Source organism: Otolemur garnettii, unplaced genomic scaffold, assembly GCF_000181295.1.
Source record: "Otolemur garnettii isolate 467f Iridium unplaced genomic scaffold, OtoGar3 scaffold00112, whole genome shotgun sequence".
Classification (NCBI taxonomy): domain Eukaryota; kingdom Metazoa; phylum Chordata; class Mammalia; order Primates; family Galagidae; genus Otolemur; species Otolemur garnettii.
This window is the reverse complement of record NW_003852507.1, coordinates 2,422,854-2,442,532: the sequence shown is the minus strand read 5'-3', so window position 1 is coordinate 2,442,532 and position 19,679 is coordinate 2,422,854. Positions and strand designations below refer to the sequence as shown.

The window sequence follows — 19,679 nt, the reverse complement described above, 5'->3', positions numbered from 1 at the left end:
GTGGCTTAAGGTCCACAGCAGAGCAGAATTGAAGCTGGGAAATCTTAAACCTGCAGAAGCCAGCAGGTCTCCCATGGTCATGGTACAGGGCTCAGCACCCAGAGGGCACAGAGTACAAGTTCACCAAGCACATCTAGGAAATGCCTCTGAAACCTTCTGTGAGACATCTGGCTGCCGTCACTGTTAGGAAGAGCAGCTCGGATCCCAACCTGGCCACATGCTAGCGACTTTCTTCACCTCCCTGACCTTCAATGCCTCTGTCTGTACCTTCCTCTCATGATAAGTGTCAGGGCCCACTTAGCACATGTGGGCAACGAGCCCAACACAGTGTCTGTACACAGTAGGCCTTCCACTCATGCTGACCCCCTTCTGTCTCCACCACCCTCAGTGGGGCTTCCTCCTGAAACAGCCTCCCTCAGACTCGAGTCTTGCCCCCTGTAGGCTCATGGGTACAGCAAGAGAGGTGCCTGGCAGTCCCAGGCCAGCTGTCTCTGTTTGGGGGACCTGAGGGTCACCTTGACCCCAGGTTCAGGACTCAGAGATCTCACCCAGGCAGGAAGGGCAAACGCCCTAGGTGGTGCAGAGAGGCAGGTACCTTTGTTGAGGTCCAAAGGCTGTGAGTCCTGCACAAGCCTGTAGTGGTGAGGGTCCCAGGTCGCATTGGAGGTGTAGAGCTTAGGGATCTGAATGTGGTGCTTGCCTTGGACATCGAATGTCTCACAGGCTGCCTGGAAGGAGGTGGAACAGACTGAGGTTAAGAGTGAGCACCATCATCATTCTCATCCCTGGGGCTACCACGTTTTAGGCCCTTACCATGGGCCCAGTACCAAGCCGGGTCCTTTGTGTAACTTCTAGATGCACCAATCTGATAGGGCCGGTGCGAGGATGCAGAGATGCCTGGGCTTGGTGCATCAGAGCTATGGCTGGTATTATAAATGTCAATATTGGCATGATCTTATTTATATCGTGCTCATGCTAAGAGTGGTCTGATCACTCCCATTCCTGACACAGTCATATGGACAAGCCAGGGCTTTGCTGCTGAGCTCATCCCCTCTCCTAACTCAAGCCCATGCTCTTAAACACCCATGCTGGTGAACTCTAAGTGATGAGCTCTCTTGTGAACAAGTCACTGGAATAAGGAACAATGAAGATACTGAGATGGATCTGGAGTGCCCCACTGCATGGTGCTCGTCCCTAGACTCACGATGGCTTGGAGCCTGAAACATGTCAAGGTGGGCAAGAGGTGACCTAGACAGTCAGTGGGGAAAAGACCTTAAGGCAGAAGCTCCTGAGGGCAGGGGGGTATCTGAGCCACCTTCTTCCCCCAGGAGGTGCGTGTGGTGCGTGAAATACTGAGGGAGTGCCATGGAGACCCAAGCCTTCAGGCCTGTAGCCCTGGACCAAGCCTGGGGCCACACGAACAGAACCAGGCAAAGTCATGCCACCTGGACACCCTGCACAGATGTCCTGGTCATGAATCTACCATCATGTCTGTGTTGTGGGGGCAGCTCTGGCTGGAAACTGACCTTGAAAGTTTGCACGGCCCAGCTGCGGAAGGCTTCCTCCTGCCCGCAGAGCTCATCCCCTTCCCCGGTGGGGGCCAGCTGAGAGGCCCCCAGATGGGCCAGCTTCTGGTCGATGTCGTGAGCAAAGGCGCAGAACTGGGGGTACATGCTGGAGCCGAGGCCAAAGACGGCGTACCTGTCCGAGGGGGACACACAAATGCAGACTTGTGTCTCTTGCACCCAGCGCCCAGCGCCAATAGCCTGCAAGGCTGGCCTCAGACTCTCCCAACCCAGTTGAGACGCTCTGACTTCTCAGCACACCTGGAGGACACACCTCAGAGCACTTCTCCGTGCCCGGACGTCCCTGAGAAGACCCCTCCTGCACACCTGCTTCTACCCGCTGAACACAGACTCTAGGCCTACAAGGCGGGGCTTGGACGAGTGGGAGCGGGGAGGAGCCTCACCTGAATTTGTTGGTGAGCTCTTTCAGCAGGAAGAGGGACTTCTTCAGTTTCTAGAAAGAGAGGGAACCACAGAGTTCTCAGGCCGGGACTGAGAATAAAAGCACTGCTTTTTCTTTTCTTCTGGTGGCTCATTCAAAAACTGGCTGCAACTCTCAGAAGGCAGCTCTGGGTCCAAAATGGAGGTTGGATTAACTCCTGGAGCCATCTGGTCTCTCATCCCTGCTGACCCTTAGCAATTCATGTGGACCCTGCCCCTCAGTGGGAAACCTGGTCCCAACCTGTGCAGCCCTCGCAGAGGGGTTCCTGCCTTACAAGCGGGCAACTCCAGGGGTCTCTTGGCAGGGCCTGAGCCACTCTTCTTGTTTGAAGCCTGGTAGAAGCAACAAAAATTGGTCCCACAGTTTTCTAAGATAACCTGATTTCTAGGAACCCAAGATAAGTAGCATATAACCCAGAAGAAATGGCAGCAAATCACGTTGTGAATAGTTGACTGCCTTTTTTACAGTTTATTTTTTAGTTATTCCATTTTTAATTCCCTTTTCATCCCTTCGAGCACTAGAGAGACAGTCTCTGATTGGTGCTAATACAGCCTTTATACCTCTCTAATACTTGCCCATTACTTTTTTTTTAAATACAAAGACATAGCAGGCTTTCATCAGGCAACTGTATTTGGCTAAACTCTAATAACTTCATTTTGTTTTCACTGAATTTTGTTGGTTTTCCATTTGTAGGAGTGACATATGTTTCCTTTAAATGTAAATCTTTAAATAAAAAAGGGTCCGTCACTCACAGAGATATATTGTTTGTCATAGAAAGGTGGCACACATATATGTCAATAATTACAAAAGAGGCAGGCAAATGACAGACACCAGGACCACCATGACCAAACGTCCTCTAGGATATGCTGAATCCCCCGAGACTATGGGTCTCCTGGCCCTACCACCCTCCAGACCATTGGGAACTCAGGCCACCTACCTCTCCGTTGCCAGGGCAGTCGCCATTCCCAAATGTGCTGGTCACCACCAGCAGCAGCTGCTCCTCCTCCAGGCTGCTCAGCCTATAGTCGTCCATGCAGAGAACCTGGATGGAACCCAGGCGATATCAGCCCTCAGCTCCCAGCTGGGCCCTCCATGCCCTGCCAGACACCCTGGCCCTGCTCTGTCCCCACTCTCAGGCTACGGCCCCCATCATAGTCTATCTGTCCCTATCCCCCAGCACATGGGTGTGGCACAGAGGAGGTGAACAAACAGATCATCCTTGTCTCTCCTTCTGCCATTGAGCCCCATAGCCAAGCCACATCCTTGGCTCCATCGCCAAAATACTGCACATCCCCAATCAAAACACTGCTCACCACTTATACTGCTATTTGGAATTTTCAGTGTGGACATATTTGCCACAAAAATGGAACCAGCAGGTAACAGCTGTACCTGGAAGGAATATCAGGCAAATGTCTCCTTGTCTCGATGTTCTGCCCAGGCCGACCTGACTAGGGATGTGGGACTTGCTGCCACTCTCCTGGCAGTTCCAGACCCCTGGAGGCCAGCAGGTGTGGCTTGGCACCAGGGAGCCTTCTCAGTGACCAGGCTAGCCTGGTTGTTGTTAGTCCCTCCTCAGCTGGCCTGTGTCTCTATGCAGCAGAGATTGAAATTTATCCCATCCTGGGGTGATGCTGGGCTGTGCCTCATCCTCACCTGTCTTCCAGAAGCCACGTGACCCCGGACAAACCACTTAACCCGCCCAACACTCAGGTTCCTCCTCTGTGTGTTAACAGCGCTTTGCAGGGCTGTGGGCGGATGGAGTGAGGCACACACTGGAGGGCTTCCCCAGGGCAAAGCCTGGGTCTGTGGCACTCGCTGTTGAGAGCACAGTGCTGGCCCAGCACACGGTGATCACTTCCTGAGTACTGGATTTTATCCCTCATTGCTAAAAGTAAAGGATGTGGCTTACACACCCTTTGAGATTTTACTTATTTATATCTTATTCATCCCCTGCCCCTTTCACATTTAACACTGTACCCTACAAAGGCGGCATCCAGTAAATGTGAATAAAATTCATCTCAAACAGCTTACATGTATCAAAGCTTACAGGTGAGTTAGGAAAATGTTTCTCAAACTATGTTCCGTGGAACATTATGAAAACCTTATTTACTGTGTAAGTTTGGGAATCCCCGCATACACCTCTATCCCTCTATGGGAGATTTCCGATGCACCTTGGCCATCCCAGCTCTGAGACATTCAGGAGCAGAGAAACCATTTTAATATTTCCTAGACTTCTCCGCACACAGGCAGAGAAAATGACACCCATGCAGCTGAGCTGTGTACCTTGGGGTTGAAGGCGCAGCTGAACAAGGCCCCCAGGTCCCGGGCCAGGGCTTCTGATTTTCCTGTTTCTGTTGCAAAGAGGATTGTGGCTCTGACTCGGGACAACATCATCTTGCGCAGCAGCATACAGGCAAAGAGCACGGCTCTGTAGGGACAGAGGCACTGTGTACTAAGTCAGCCTTCCAGAAGAAAATGGGGGAGAGTGGGAGGGGGTAACGCTTACAGGGGGGCAGGGTGCAGAGAAAGGAAGCTGCACTCCTCACTGGACATCTACCCCCTCCTTCCTGCCCTCGCTCACTGCTCAGCCCTTTGAGAAAGGGAGGACAGAGAAGGTTGGGACAGTGGCAGCCAGTGACCCTCAGAATTTGTGGGAGCCAGACTTCACAGACAATATCCTTTCCCTGTGTCCCCTGCCCTTCCAGGTCTGGAGGCAGAGGACACAGAAGGGACACTTGCGACATCAGCACTGCCCACTCCTACTTACTTAACCAAGACTGTGAATCGGATCTCTCTTCTCCTGGGTCTCCGCCTCTCATCTTGCCAGACGTGGGTTTTCCAGGCCTCTATCTTCAGAAAAGAAAGGCGATGTGAGGACAGGGCCAGGGCCTGCCTCAGCCTGGGCTTGGGGTGCTGGAGTAGTCTGGGACCCTTCATGCCATTCCTGAGTTAGGGAGGGCAGCTGGGCCTACTCCCCTGTCCTCACTCATTGAAACTCCACAGGGAGGGCTGCCTGTCTCCAAGGCCCAGCACACACCCCAGGACAGGTGATTCTTTTTTTTTTGAGACAGAGTCTCACTCCATCACTCTGGGTAGAGGGCCGTGGTATCACAGCTCACAGCAACCTCAAATTCTTGGGCTCAGCAATCTTCTTGCCTCAGCCTCCCAAGTAGCTAGGATTATAGGTGCCCACCACAACTCCTGGCTAGTTTTTTGTTTTTTTTTTTCTATTTTAGTAGAGACAGGGTCTCACTCTTGCTCAGGCTAGTCTCAAATTCCTGAGGTCAAAGGCTCTACCCACCTCAACCTTCCAGAGTGCTAGGATTACAAGCATGAGCTACCGTGCCTGGCCCTGGACAACTGATTCTTATTCTCATTAGTGTCCTCCTGAAAGGAAGAGCCTACTTCTTTCTTGAATTTGGTGTCTTATGACGAGGCAGACTATCCAATCAATGCAGTGGTTCTCAACCTTCCTAATGTTGTGACCCTTTAATACAGTTCCTCATGTTGTGGTGACCCCCCAACCATAAAATTATTTTCATTGCTACTTCATAACTATAATTTTGCTACTGTTATGAATTGTAATGTAAATATCTGGCATGCAGGATAGTCTTGGTGACCCCTGCAAAAGGGTCATTCGACCCCCAAAGGGGTCACGACCCACAGGTTGAGAACCGCATTAAATTCTAATGCATAGTCCGAGCCAGCCCCCTCTGAGAGGAAGAGGGCGTGCTACCACAACAGGCGTACATTTCCCTGCGAAAACCAGGATGAACTCACCCTACTTGCCACCGTTAGAGTGAGGAAGCTCTTCCCCAATTCCAAACCCAATATTTTTTGACAAAACATGAACCTGTTTCAATAACTAATGGTGCCTGAGCACATTCTGGGCCAGACACTGCGTGAGGCTGTTCCGTGTACCAGCTCACGCGACCCACACCACCCCCTGCTATGGAGTTGATGCCCATTCCTTTCAGAAATGAGAAAACCAGGACACAGAAAGGTGAAAGGACCTTGCCCAAGATCAGTACAGCCAGGAAGTGGCAGGATCAATCCATGTCATCTGACTCTGACCCCTGGAAGGTGTGATGACACCTGCGGGGGCTAAAACCCTGTCAGAAGCCACAGGCCACTACAGGTACAATGAAGGGCATTTCCTTCAGTTCTACTCTGCGTGGAAATGGACAGAATCTGCTCAGCACAACTGAAGGAGGCCTGGGAAGCTTTAAAAATATACCACTGTGTTCCTGATCCTCTCGTGCACTCTTTATGAGTAAGCCCACAGTGCCCACACCTGAACAGTGGTGAGCAGAGGAAGGCCCCTTACCTGGTAGTAGTAGAAAGGGGACAGGACGTAGTTCAGCATCTCCTGGTGAAACACAGGGGTGATGCTTCCAGACATGGGAGGGACCAGCCAAATCCAGTCTGCCGGGCAGCCCCCCCGGGACCGGTACTCATTCTGCATGTACTTCATGAAGGACTCTGCGGCTGAGTGGTGGTCCATGATGGTCACGTTGTGCTTCTAAATCAGAAGAAGGCGAGAGGGGAGTTGAGATAAGGGGTGGGGCAATCAAGAGGAGGGCCAGTTGGCTGCAGGACCCCCAGATGGATCGTGGGGAGGCCTGGCAATCTGTAAAGTGGAAGAGCAGCTCCAGCCGGCCTTCTCCTCGCCCGCTGAAACAGACATCTCAGTGGAAGGTGCTTTCAGAGCCTCCGAAGGAGTTCAAGAAAGCACCATAGCCATGGTCGCCCACAGGTCCCGTGGGGGGCTCCTCTTGACCCTCTGGGGGCAGTGTTCAGCTTCTCACACTCACAAGTCCCCCCAAACTCCCAGCAAATGGCTCTCTCTGGATGTGGATAACTCAAACTTTTACCAGCACCTTTTTGTGGGTAAAGAAAATACCATCCCAGTCATTTGCTGGTGGAGAGTTCCAAGAGTCACTTCCCTGGTGTGGTAGCCTTCTCAGTTAGGAATTTAGAACTACAGGTGCAGTGGCTCACCTCTCTAATCCCAGCACTGAGGTGGGAGAATTGCTTGAGCTCAGGAGTTGAGACTTGTCTGGGCGGGAGTAAGACCCCCTGACTCATTAAAGAAAAAAAAAACCTCAGCCAGGTGCTACAGCGAGCTCCTGTAATCCCAGGGGCTTCCAGAGGCTGAGGCGGCAAGATGCTCACAGCCCTGAGTCTGAGGTTGCAGTGAGCTATGATGCCATTGAAATCTGCTCCGGGCATAGGGTGGGACTGGAACTCTGTCTCAAAAAGGAAAAAAAAAAAAAACTATGAGGAAATAAAAAGAAAAAATTTTTTAAAATTGAAAAAAAAGTTTTTTTTGAAACAGAGTCTCACTTTGTTGCCCTTGGTATAGAGTACTATAGCATCATAGCTCACAGCAACCTCAAACTCTGGGGCTCAAGTGATCCTCTTGTCTCAGCCTCCCAAACAGCTGGCACTATAGGTGCCTGCCACAATGCCCAGCTATTTTTAAAGATGGGGTCTCGGTCTGGCTCAGGCTGGTCTCGAACCCACGAGCTCAGGCAATCCACCCGCCTCAGCCTCCCAGAGTGCTAGGATTACAGACATGAGCCACCTAGTCTGGCCTAAAAAAAAGAATTTAGAACTAGACATCTGTGTGTCAAGGTCTGAAGCACTGGGAGAACTGCAGTGTGTGGGAGACAAATCTACAGCCTGAAATTAGAAGCTATGGGTCAGAGCCCACCTGGAATGATCCAGCAGGAAAGCCACAACCCTCGAGGTCTGGGGCAACCCACTCAGAAGACATGTGTGGAACATAGTGCTTCAAACTCTGGCTTCTTATTAACCGTGTGACCTTGAACTCTTAGTTCCCTAATTGTCCTAAGCCTCAGTTTCCACATCTGCAAATGGGGATCATTATCGTTCCTACAACACGAGGTTGTTGAAAGGATGCAATGAGTTGATACAAGCAAAACACAGTGAGTGCTTAAGAAGACTCAGCTGCTATTACTACGTATTATGTCCATCTTGCAGGCACTGTGTAAGGCACTGGCATTACAGAGGGAAAGACATGGCTCCTCTGTGTTAGAGTCTAACTAGGGGAAGGAGGGAAAGTCAGTCATTGTCACATGGCCTGAGAGAAGCCATGATGGAAGCCAGCAAAGGTGCTGGGGAGGGCAGAAGAGAGGACATAAGCTGGACAGAGGTTCAGGGGAGAGAAGGACCTGAAGGACCTCAGGAACAGCATCTGAGAGGAGGCGGGTCTTGAGAGAGGGGGACAAGTGAGTATTCCTGGACAAGGACACTGCCCAGGCCAAGGTGGGGATGCCGAGAGGAGGCGGCAGATGTTGGACCCAGAAGGCCCAGCCATGCCTTGTAAAATTATGTATATACATATATAGCAACTCAGGGGCCAGGCCAGCTCTCAGCTAAGGAGCTGATGATAACAGCTATGAGAGTGGTGGTGACCATAGCAGATGACAACCAAACTAATGCTTAGTTTTGCTACGGGCCAGGCGGTGCAGCCAAAACTTTGGAGTGAATTTTTATTTAATTCTTACGATAACCTGGTGAGTGAGGTACTACCATTATCTCCACTTATAGAGGAGGAAACAAGGTCAAGTTTTTTGAAGTTTATCCTGAAGGAGGGTGATGAGGAAGTCCTGGAGACTCTCAGCAGTACAGGGACATGGTCAGCAGTGGTCAGGAGATGGTTGAGGTGCACAGATTTTCTCAGACACATACACATCCTGCCAGCGTCAGAGCTGGCACTGGGAGTCCCCAGGAGCCAGGATGTGTAGTCCATGACCAGCCCTTCCCGAGCCTCCCAGGGGTGGGGAAGGTCTTCCTGTTCCATCTCAGCTGGGCCTCGGAACCCCTCCCCCACCAAGCACGATGTTGGTCTGCCTAGAGGGTGACCTGGCTGTCACATCCTTGGCCCAGCTTCATGCCTGGCACATGACAAATGCTTAGGAAAACTTTGCTGAATGAATGAATGACTCTCTCCCCAGTGGTCTGTCCTCCAGGGCTTTCTATCAGCTTTATGGAGATAGTCCCCCACTTCTTTTTTTTTTTTTCGAGACAGAGCCTCAAGCTGTCCCCCTGGGTAGAGTGCCGTAGCATTACAGCTCACAGCAACCTCCAACTCCTGGGCTCAAGCGAGTCTCCTGCCTCCGCCTCCCAAGTAGCTGGGACCACAGGCGCCCGCCACAACGCCCGGCTATTTTTTGGTTGCAGCCGTCATTGTTGTTTGGCGGGTCCGGGCTGGGGATTCGAACCCGCCACCTTAGGTGTACGTGGCTGGCGCCTTAGCCGGTTGAGCTATAGGCGCCGAGCCGATAGTCCCCACTTCTAAAGGAGTAGCCTCACACATCCTGGGCCTCCTTCCCAAAGGGAAGGAAGTGTTTATGAAGTAAGAGCAGTGGATGGACTCGAGGGCTCTATCCCACACAAGAGCCATGGTGGAGCCACCGTGCTGTGTGTGAGTCCAAGAGGTGGATACATAGGGAAGCAAGACCAACCTCCACTCTTGTGGACAGGTACTCTTGGCCATTCATTCTTCTAAGACGTATTTTTCCTTTTTCTTTTTTGAGACAGAGTCTCACTATGCTGTGGCATCACAGCTCACAGCAACCTCAATCTCCTAGGCTTAAGCGATTCTCTTGCCTCAGCCTCCACACATAGCTGGGACTCCAGGGGCCTGCCATAACGCCCAGCTATTTTTTTTGTTGTAGTTGTCATTATTGTTCAGTAGGCCTTGGCCGAGTTCAAACCTGCCAGCCCTGATATATGGGGCTGGCGCCCTAGCCACTGAGCTACAGGCACCGAGCCTTTCTATGACATATTTTTTCATCCACCATGCGCCGGGCACTCTTCTAGGCTAGAGGCGCAACAGTGAACAAGAGTGTCAAGGTCTGTGCCTTGTGGATCCTATGTTCTAGTGGGGGAAATAAAACAATAAAGAGAGAAAGAAGTATCTGTACTATATAATGCCAGGAACTGTGTGATGGAATATTATGAAGAAAAATAAAGCAAGGCAGTTGGGTGAGGGTGCTGTTTTACATGGCATGGTTGGGGAGGGCTTCGTTATGGAGGTAGCAATGGAGACCGGCATGAAAGGAGGGAGCTGGCCGTGGGATGATTTGTAGGAAGAAGGTGTGGGCAGAGGGAAAAGTAAGTGCAAAGGCCCTGTGGTAGGAATCCTCGGTGAGTTTGAAAAACAACAAGAATTCCAGCATGACACACTGGACAGAGTGTTTGGGGGTAAGGGCCGGACTGGAGTGGCTGGGGGATGAGGACATGCAATGAGATCTTACAACAGTTTTGTTATAAAGAAGAGCAAAAAAAAAAAATTAAGCAGTAGCTGCAGGGAGACTGGGGCTTGGGAGGAGGGATTTAGCTATTCATTTATTTCTTTGAGTTGGGAGCCAGGGCAGCCTATTTGTACATTGTTGGGATGGTCCAGCAGAGAGGGAGATATTGACGATACAGAGAGAGGACAAACATTTTCAGAGCGGAGTCTTTGCACAATTAAGAGAGGGCAGGATTCAGTGCTCAAATGCAGGGATCGACCAGGCTTGGGAGGTGAGGAGCTGCCTGCTGCCAGGTCGCGAGAGTGTGCAAGAGGGTGTATTTATCTCTGTATCCTAGCACCTAGGACAGTGCCTGGCACAAACTGGGTGTTCAATACTTGTTTGATGCATGTTTGGACCTAAGCAAAAAGTCTTCAGACACACAAAATACCACACCTACCTGGAAACTATAGAGCACAGCGATATTGATCTCAACAACAGCCTGGTCCTTCCAGAGTGAGGCCAGCTTGTGCGTTTCCAGGCCCATTCTTCTGCCCACTTCCTACAAGGGCAAAGTAATGAGGTTGAGTCAACCCTTGGGACTTAACCACAGGCCCATACCTCAGCCGGCCCCGTGGGCAGCCCTTGTTACCTCCAAGATGTTGTAGCGCTGGATATCACAGAAGTCCCGGACTCCGATCTCGGTGCCCATGTACCAGCCATTAAAGGGACACCCTGGGAACTCCAGGCCGCCCACTTCGAGCAGCATATTGGCCACTGCAGGCAGGGCGTACCACTTTAGCCCCAGCTCCCGGAACCACGGGTACCTGGCAGGGATACAGAGCCAGTTGCCATTGGGGACCTTCACTTTTGTACCCTCCCCTCCAGAAAAAAAAGAATGAACCAAGAAAACTCTTTTCCAAGAGCTCATCTCGAAGATGGTTCCACCAAAAGACGTGCTTTGGTCACATGAGGTATTGTTCACTAAATTATGCCCTCACTCACTCCTTCATTCATACTAGCAGGAAGCACGTGCCAAGCCTGGAGCTAAATGCCGAGAATCCAACACAACATAGTGGTTAAGACTCTAGTGTCTGAAGGCTGGGGTTTAAGTTCTGCCTCATCAGTGACCAGCAGTGTGACCTTGGGATGTATTTTAGCCTCTTTGAGCCTCAGCATCCCCATCAACAAAACAAGAGATTATAGCATCAAACTCACGGGATTATCATGAGGCTAATACTATCATTCATTTGCACATGGATTTATTCCACAAATATTTATAACTGTGTACCTATTCTGTTCCAGGCACCTTACTGTTTTGGGGATATACTGGTGAACAAAAAAGAAAAGATCTCTCTTCTCAAGGAACTTACAACCTAGTGTCTAGGCTCTAGACCAGTGATTTTCTTTTTTTTTGAGACAGAGCCTCAAGCTGTCCCCCTGGGTAGAGTGCTATGGCATCACAACTCACAGCAACCTCCAACTCCTGGGCTTAAGCAAGTCTCCTGCCTCAGCCTCCCAAGTAGCTGGGACCACAAGGCCTGGCTATTTTTTGGTTGTAGCTGTCATTGTTGTTTGACGGGCCGGGCTGGATTCAAACCTGCCACCTTAGGTGTATGTGGCTGGCGCCTTAGCCACTTGAGCCACAGGTGCCGAGCCTAGACCAGTGATTTTCAACCAGCATGCCATGAGAGCATCTTAGGTGTGCCATGAAAACTTTTAAAGATCATTAAATTATTTTCAAAAGAAGTTCAAAACATAGTTGAGTGTACTTTTTTAACTCCTTTTTTTTTTTGATCAACATAGTTTAAGTGCATCATGGAAGTTTAACTATAGGTTCAAATGTGCCGTGAGATAAAAAGGTTTAAAAACACTAGACTATGAGCCGGTGAACATATAAAGAAGAAATAAAGGTGAGCTAATGTGTTGGATAGGGAGTGAGAGTGCCTGCTCTAGGTTGGGTGGTCAGGAGAGCCTTCTCACAGGGAATGACGTTATAGGAAATACTTTTTGACAACAAGAAATAAGGCTTGAAAAATTCAGAGAAAAGCTCAATGTCAAGTAGAGGGAATTAATAGCAAGTGCAAAGGCACTGAGGCAGGCCTGAGTTCAGTATATTCAAGGGACAAGAAGAAGAGCCCAGCTCAACACCTGCTAGATCGTGTCTCAGTATGTGGAGGGAGTTTTGCAATTAAGAGAACTGCCTAGCACAGGCCTAAACCAGTTGGGCTCTTGAAGTTCCTACACCCCCATATTCCCACCGCAGTCAGAAGAGGGACAGCTGAGAGAGTGGGCAGGAGGGCAAAAGAAGCCTGGCTTCCTCTCCTGAAGTCACTGCTTCTCAAACTTCCAGGGCCTGGTCCATCCAAGCCTCTGCTTCTCCACCATCAACATAGAAATCTGAAGTCTGAGACGAAAGTGCAGAATTGTTACAGAATGCGAGGGTGACAAAAGGGTCCTGGAAAGATAGTCTTCTGGTGTCACTAGCTGCTGGCTGAGCTTGTGAGGAGGTGCAGAGAGGGGCCTGGGGGCTGGAAGGCCTGCACGCCAACTTGTACCCGTATGCCCCCAGCCCGCTTACTTGGGATGTTCCATGGGCACTTCAAGCACGAGGTCAGGCGGGATTTCAAAGAACTCAGGGTCACGGCCGTCAGCCTGCAGGACCAGCGGCACCACATCGAAGCGGCCATACTTGGGTTTCCAGCCGAGGTCGATGCACAGCTGGGAATAAGGCAGGTCTGGTGAGTCTGCAGGCCAGGGCACCTTGTCTCCCCTGGGCTCTATCTTGCCACCCACCATGAGCTCCCTGCCCAAAAGGCCAGGGCTGAGGCTGGGCTTGGTACCTGGGTGAACTCCACGTTGGCAGGGTCCCCTCTGATGGAACCATCAGGCATCTCGTAACCAGCGTATCGGATGAGCTGTGCATTCCAGACCCGGAAGTCATGCTTCCCATCCCTCCGCTGGGGGAACACGGTGATGGTCGACCTTCCCGGGACAGGGACAGTGCTGTTTACCACCTGGCTGGCCATGGTGAGGGCCCAGCCATCCATTGCTGGCCCTACCTGCCCCTCCACTCTGCCCCTGTGCCCAAGCTGACTGAATCAGTCCCTGACATACCCTCTCCACCTGCCCACCTTCACTGCCAGCCGAGCCTGCCCCTCAAGGGAGCCCTCCTGGCCTTTCTCTTACTGCCCCATGTTTCTCTCCTTGCAGCTGACTTTGCCGGATGCTTGACCACTGCAGGTGGAAGGTTCAGAGTGGCCAGAGCAGCATCTCAGGAGCTTAGTCCCCTCTACCTCCCGTCCCTCCCCCATCTGTCCCTTGCACCCCCTCCCCCCCAGCCTAGTCCTATACTGGGTCCCATTAAGTGGCACTGAGTATTTGCTGAATGAATGGCTGAATGAGCTGTTTCACCCTATCAGCTGTGACCTCTTTGGTTGGGAGAGGACGGTAAGGGAGGGGGTGTGGGGTTGGGTGGGCAGACACACATCAATGAGCAGTGACTGTCCCACTTGAGACAGTCAAGAGCCAGAGCCATCAGCTGGAAAACCAACATCCCGTCTCCCTGAAGAGCGGGGAGTCTGACCCTGAACACTTCTTAAATATCCTCCATCCCTCCAAATGGTTCCAGGTCTGAAGGAAACCACAGAGGGGGGCTACTGTGGGGGCAGGGCTCACTGAAGCTGGGCTCACTGAAGCTGGGCTCGCTGCCAGGTGTCCAAAGAAGCCTGAGGCTTGGTCCTTTTCTTTCTCTCTGGCTTCTCCTTGAACTGGAGATGCCTCCCCTAGACCCTCAAGCATCTTTTGGCTAAGACTCTGGGGCAGGACAGACCAGGTTGCAGCCCTGGGATTGGCCCACCCACCTGATGTTGCCGTTGTTGGTAGCATAACGCAGGTGTCTGCAGATGTGTTCAAACATTTCCCGAGCAGTGGAACAGTTCCGGGCATCGAAGACCTACACAGAACCCACCCAGATCAGGGCTTGTCAAGTACTGTGTAGACAAAGCCTTCAGGGTGATCAGAAGTCAGGAGGGACCGAGGGAACCACCCAAACACCCAACACTGTGCACTTCGACACCATGCACTCTCTGCACCACAGCTACCCCGGCTGTCCTTCTTCCCCGTTTAAGGAGCACAGGCAATCTCATTCAGAAGACCCCAGCAAGACCAAAATTCCAAGAAAAGCTGATTTGACAGTGCCGTGACTCAGGATTCCCACAGCCCTGTCCTAGCTCCTTTGCCACGAGAACACGCTTTCCACAGCCAGAGCTGGTTTCACTGGCATTTCTAATTGATCTCTCTAACCGAGTGTTTCAATATTACCCCAGAGCAAGTTATTCCCCAACGAAAAGACAGACTGGGAGGCTAGGATAAATAAAATCTCTTGGAGTTAAGAATTCAAACATTTGAGGTAAACAACCTCTCTGCAGTGCCAGGGCGTCAATAATACTAAAAACAAGGTCATCATTTGGTTTCGCAGTGGCATGTAGTCTCCCAAATTTAACATGAGGGAGAATAGTCCACTAGGAACCCTGGTGCTGACTAAGGATGCTAGGCTTCTGGAGAGGGACAGAAGCCCCCATCTCATACTGGGGGCAAAGCGGACAGGCACTTGTCCCCAGGACCCCCCATCTCACGTTCAAGTGTGAGAGGATCCAGGGCTTTGGCTCTGGGGAGGCCTGGGCATGGCTCTGTTCATCTTCTCCAGAGCCATCTGCTCGGAGCCTGCCCACCTCCTCCCTCTCCCGCTCGGATCTAAGGAAGTTCACCTGCAGGTTGGACCACTGGATCCTCCCAATGCAGCGAGGGGCGTTGCGCCAGGCCTGCTTGGTGGCAAAGATGAGCTCATCTCCTGTCAGCTGGTAGGTTCCTGTTGTTTCTATCTCCTTTGTCACCGCTTCCACCCTGGCCAGATGTTCCTCTATTTTTGCCCTGGGGGACAGGAAGAGATCAGGAAGATCAACAATGAGAGGGCCTTAAATGGGAATTGAGTCCATCCACAGAAGCAGGAACTAAAATAAGACACCAGAAGGGCAAGATGTCTCTCACCGGAGACTGACCCCTCTAGGGCTGGCTTCACGGAGCCCACACTTAGCTAACAAGGGCCCCGTGCATAATGCTCTGTTGTCCCCCTCTTGAAATTCTCATTTTTAACCAAGCAGCCCATATTTTCATTTTTATAACAGGTCCTACAAATGACGTAGCCTGTCCTGAGCCTGTGGGGATCCTGGTTATTTCCAAGTGCTTTTTCCTTTTTTTTTTTTTTTTTTGCAGTTTTTTGTCAGGGCTGGGTTTGAACCTGCCACCTCCGGCATATTGGGCTGGCGCCCTACTCCTTTGAGCCACAGGTGCCGCCCATCCAAGTGCTTTTTTTCCCACCATATTTATCTCAGCAAGAGGTGCAATCCTTCCCAGACACCTGCAAGATTCAGGTGAGTGTCCCATCAAGCCACAGCACCATCCTGCCTCTCTGCTGGTTGGGGGAGTGCCTGTCCACTTTGCCATGGCTGGAAAAAGAGCCAGTCTTCCTGCAGCTGCATTGGTGGACGGAGCACTCACTATGAGCTGGGCACTGGTGAAGCCACCCACAGAGAGGCTCTCCCTGGGCCTGTGACAGAGGGACTTTTGTGCCTGTTTTATAGTCAAGGGTCTCAAGGCTCTGGGAGGCAAAGCACCAGGCCCAGGGCCATGAGCATTGTAAACAGCGACATCAGGACTTAGACCCAGGCCTCCCTGACACTGGAATTTTGACTGCCCACAGTGTGGTCCTCCACTTTCCACCCCAGGGGGACTGCAAGCCCTGAGTTGTGCAATATCTGTCTACCCTTCCTTGGGAGCCTGGTGACAGGTACCAGGATCCAGGCATCAGGGTTCAGCCTGCTGGGTCCCAGGGCCTGCTCAGGAAGGGGCTGTACACAGGGTGGTTCAGCATCATAGCCTCTCTAAATGGTGCTGTTTCTCAGCCCCAGAATTGCTCCACCAGCAACTCCACACACAATTTCTAAACTTGCTTCTCTCCTCCTCTGCCAGACTTCAAAAATACCCAAAGGGAGGGGCTCAGTCAGAAAGGCTTTGACACACACATACAGAGCAACCTTGAGATTTCCAATCAGCACCAAAGGCTTTTGAAATGGCAACAGACAAAACTATTTATAGAATGAAATCCTGATTAAGGAGAGCTGGACAACTCAGAACAAAATGGCCTTTCTGTGGACGGAGGGGGTCTCAACAAATCTTCCTTGGTTAAAGAAAAAAGCACAAAGACAAAACACTTGGTGATATTTATCCTCAAGGACACCTTTGCCATCGGAGCTGCTGGGTGAGGTTGGAGCTGCCCCATCACCAGCAGACTCCCTCCCCAGACAAAGCTCCCAGCAAAACGCCCCACTCTGTACCCAACCATGAGAACAGTAGCCATCACCGTAACACTGATGCCTTGAACACATGGAGTGGTATCACGAATGCACAAGAAAAGATTGTTTCCTACATTTGCACCCAATTTCTTTTTTTTTTTTTTTTGAGACAGAGCCTCAAGCTGTCCCCCTAGGTAGAGTGCCGTGGCATTACAGCTCACAACAACCTCCAACTCCTGGGCTCAAGCGAGTCTCCTGCCTCCGCCTCCCAAGTAGCTGGGACCACAGGCGCCCGCCACAACGCCCGGCTATTTTTTGGTTGCAGCCGTCATTGTTGTTTGGCGGGTCTGGGCTGGGGATTCGAACCCGCCACCTTAGGTATACGTGGCTGGCGCCTTAGCCGGTTGAGCTATAGGCACCGAGCCCAATTTCTTTAGAGTTTTAAGTTTTACCACTGTTTTTAGACAGTCACATTTCCGAGGCACTAAAAATGCTATGATGCCTATTAGCTCCAAAAGAAAGGAGTGGCTTCCATCATTCATAAGCAGATTGGAATGCCACATTTAACAAGTCACAATCCCTAAATATACTATAATTCTTCACATACAAAATAATGACTGAACCCACTCAGCTGGCCGAGCCTCAGGTTGCTAGGGTAATTGTGGAAATGGGCTGCCATTCCTCACTCACACCACGGGGACCGTTGCGGGGTCCAAGTATGTAGTTGTAACTGTGAGACACAGAACTTTGCCTCCCTGGGCTTCGGAACACCCACTGATTGCCTTCCAAACATGAGCAAGTTGGGAACCTGTGGGGCCAAAGAGCCAGGCCCTAGAGCACTGGGGGTAAAAGCCAGAGCTCAGGTGCCAGCTGCCTTAGTTCAAATCCCAGTTCTGGGGCTCCAGAAAGTATGACCTGGAGCAAGTTACATCTCTACAAACTTCGGTTGCCTATCTGTCAAATGGAGCTACCAATCTCATAAAGACGCAGTGAGCATGGGACAGTGTGTATGCTGAGTGCTGTGGCCCAGTGAAGCCCACCCAGGAAAATCCCTGGACCCCAAAGGGCTCGTTAATTAGCAACTGAGCTGGGAGACCAAGGACTGAATTCAGCAGTCACAATGTACTTCCGTCAAATCTCTAGTCACGCAGCACATGAAGCAGGCCACTTCCTTACAGAGTTGTCCCCAATGCGGGCTGTACACAGAGGCCTGCCCCTTCCCCACTTCCTGAGATTCTGCTGCCCTTGGCCAAGGGGACCCTGGCCTGAGTATTTTGCAACCACTATTGCTAGACCTAATTTTACCCTGTGATTACAAGAACCTACTCCAGGATTATTTCTCTGGAACCACTGCAAACCTGGGAAGGAAAGGGGTCAGAGGGAAGTGGGTGAGGACAGGAGAGCCTAGGGGAAGAGAGGACAGGCAGTGACCTGGCCGGAAGCAAGCCTTACTCTTTGAAGGAGTCGTAATACTGGTTGACAAATTCAATAGCTTGAGGTAGAAGCTCTTCCGGAGGGATAGGTTTGTCCCTGGGTCCTCTGGTCATACTTTTGGGGTTCATGATGGATCCCAGGCAAGATTTGGGCCTGCATGTTACAGTCTGGAAAGAGAGAAGCAGGCAGTGAGGATGGGATGTTTAGCCTAGCAACCATCCTTCTTCAGGGCCAACTCTCCTGGCCACCTCTCTCCTCTGGCTCCCCCAGCTCCCTGTGCCTCCTCTCCACCCCAACGACACCTCCTCCTTGAGGTCTACCAGGCTTTCTCCCACCCAGATCTTCTCTTCTATACTGGTTGAACCCCCGTGGGTGTGTGTTGGATCTGTCCCCCAACCCTGGGCTCAGCCTTCGCTTCCAGGCTGCCTCAGATCCAGAGCAAAGTCACTGTAACGTGGCTCCCACGGAAACACACTATCGGTATCTGGCCAAAACAAACTGAAATGAGAAGGTGCGAATCCCAAAGTTATAGGATGGCACATACAAAAAAATACCAGAAGGAAGTACGCTCAAATGTTAGCTGTGGTGATTTGGTGGTGGTGGGGTGGGTAAGAAATCACTGTTTTCATGGTATTGCAATTGTCTGTTCTTTCCCAAGTGACAGCCACACAACCATAGAATGTACTCTAGCATTAGAATAAGAAACGTAGATGACAGGAAGGAGCTTTAAGAGACATTCAATCCAACCACTCACTGGGTGCTTGAACCCTTCTGCAAGCTCCCTAGCAAACTGCACTTGGATCCTTCTGGTGACAGGGAGCTCACTACCTCTTGATGTAGTTCAGCTGAATTTTAAGCAGTTCTGCTAGTATATTCTCCCTGATACAAGGTTGAAATCTGTCTAAGAAAGATGTTAATTTTTCCTGTAACTGTTTGACCTTCTGGATTATCTATTACCCATTAGGGTGCTTAATAGGGAGGTGGCATCATTCACTTCCCCCCTCCAATGTCATTTGTGAGTCATCTGAGACTCTGTTCCTAGAACCTGTTGCTGGAGCAGAGGATTGTCTGGGTTGCCCAGGGGGACACCTGTTTAATCTACAAAATCCAAACAGTTTCACCCATTTGGGACCAAGGTGGTTCTCTTACCCCTTTGGCCTTGTGGTGAAGCGTGTCTTGGAAAGTCATTCCATTGCCCCAGTTTTTGATCCTCACGTGCTGTGGACAGGCCAATGGGGACACATCCAAATTAACCAGGGATTCTGGAAATTTCTGCCAGGGGAAAACAAACAAACAGGATTTTCCAAATGCCTCCAACCCCAGGACCCTGTGGGTCTCTCCCAGGCCCTGGGCTCGGCTTTGGCTGTGATGGGGGGAGGAGCTGTGGGTGGTCACACAGGGCAGGGTGTCAGTCATGTCCATCCCCCATCCCAGCAGCCAGCCTGCCTGAGCCAGTGCCTGCTCAGAGCTCCAGGTGCCTGGGCCACTGGCCAGGCATCTCTCTTCGCCCACGGCCCTGCCAAATGCTTCCTCAGAGGAACTGCAATGGGGGGCCTAAAGTTAGATGAGAGGGAGATGAATGCCGCAGCCAATACTGCCAAGAACAGAAACTGGGACAAAG

The 19,679-nt window shown here is 51.2% G+C and overlaps 1 protein-coding gene across 1 annotated transcript in view; it reads right to left on the bottom strand.

Annotated features, from left to right (window-relative positions):
• The window catches only part of NOS2 (nitric oxide synthase 2), a 38,691-nt gene that overhangs the window by 9,184 nt on the left and 9,828 nt on the right, over positions 1 to 19,679 (bottom strand). Inside the window, 15 exon segments of the mRNA XM_012809734.2 lie at positions 596 to 728; positions 1,527 to 1,701; positions 1,970 to 2,019; positions 2,945 to 3,049; positions 4,291 to 4,435; positions 4,775 to 4,857; positions 6,335 to 6,529; positions 10,732 to 10,833; positions 10,924 to 11,098; positions 12,853 to 12,992; positions 13,115 to 13,256; positions 14,135 to 14,226; positions 15,041 to 15,203; positions 18,077 to 18,225; positions 19,208 to 19,330. Coding sequence (XP_012665188.1) covers positions 596 to 728; positions 1,527 to 1,701; positions 1,970 to 2,019; positions 2,945 to 3,049; positions 4,291 to 4,435; positions 4,775 to 4,857; positions 6,335 to 6,529; positions 10,732 to 10,833; positions 10,924 to 11,098; positions 12,853 to 12,992; positions 13,115 to 13,256; positions 14,135 to 14,226; positions 15,041 to 15,203; positions 18,077 to 18,225; positions 19,208 to 19,330 — 1,972 coding nt within the window.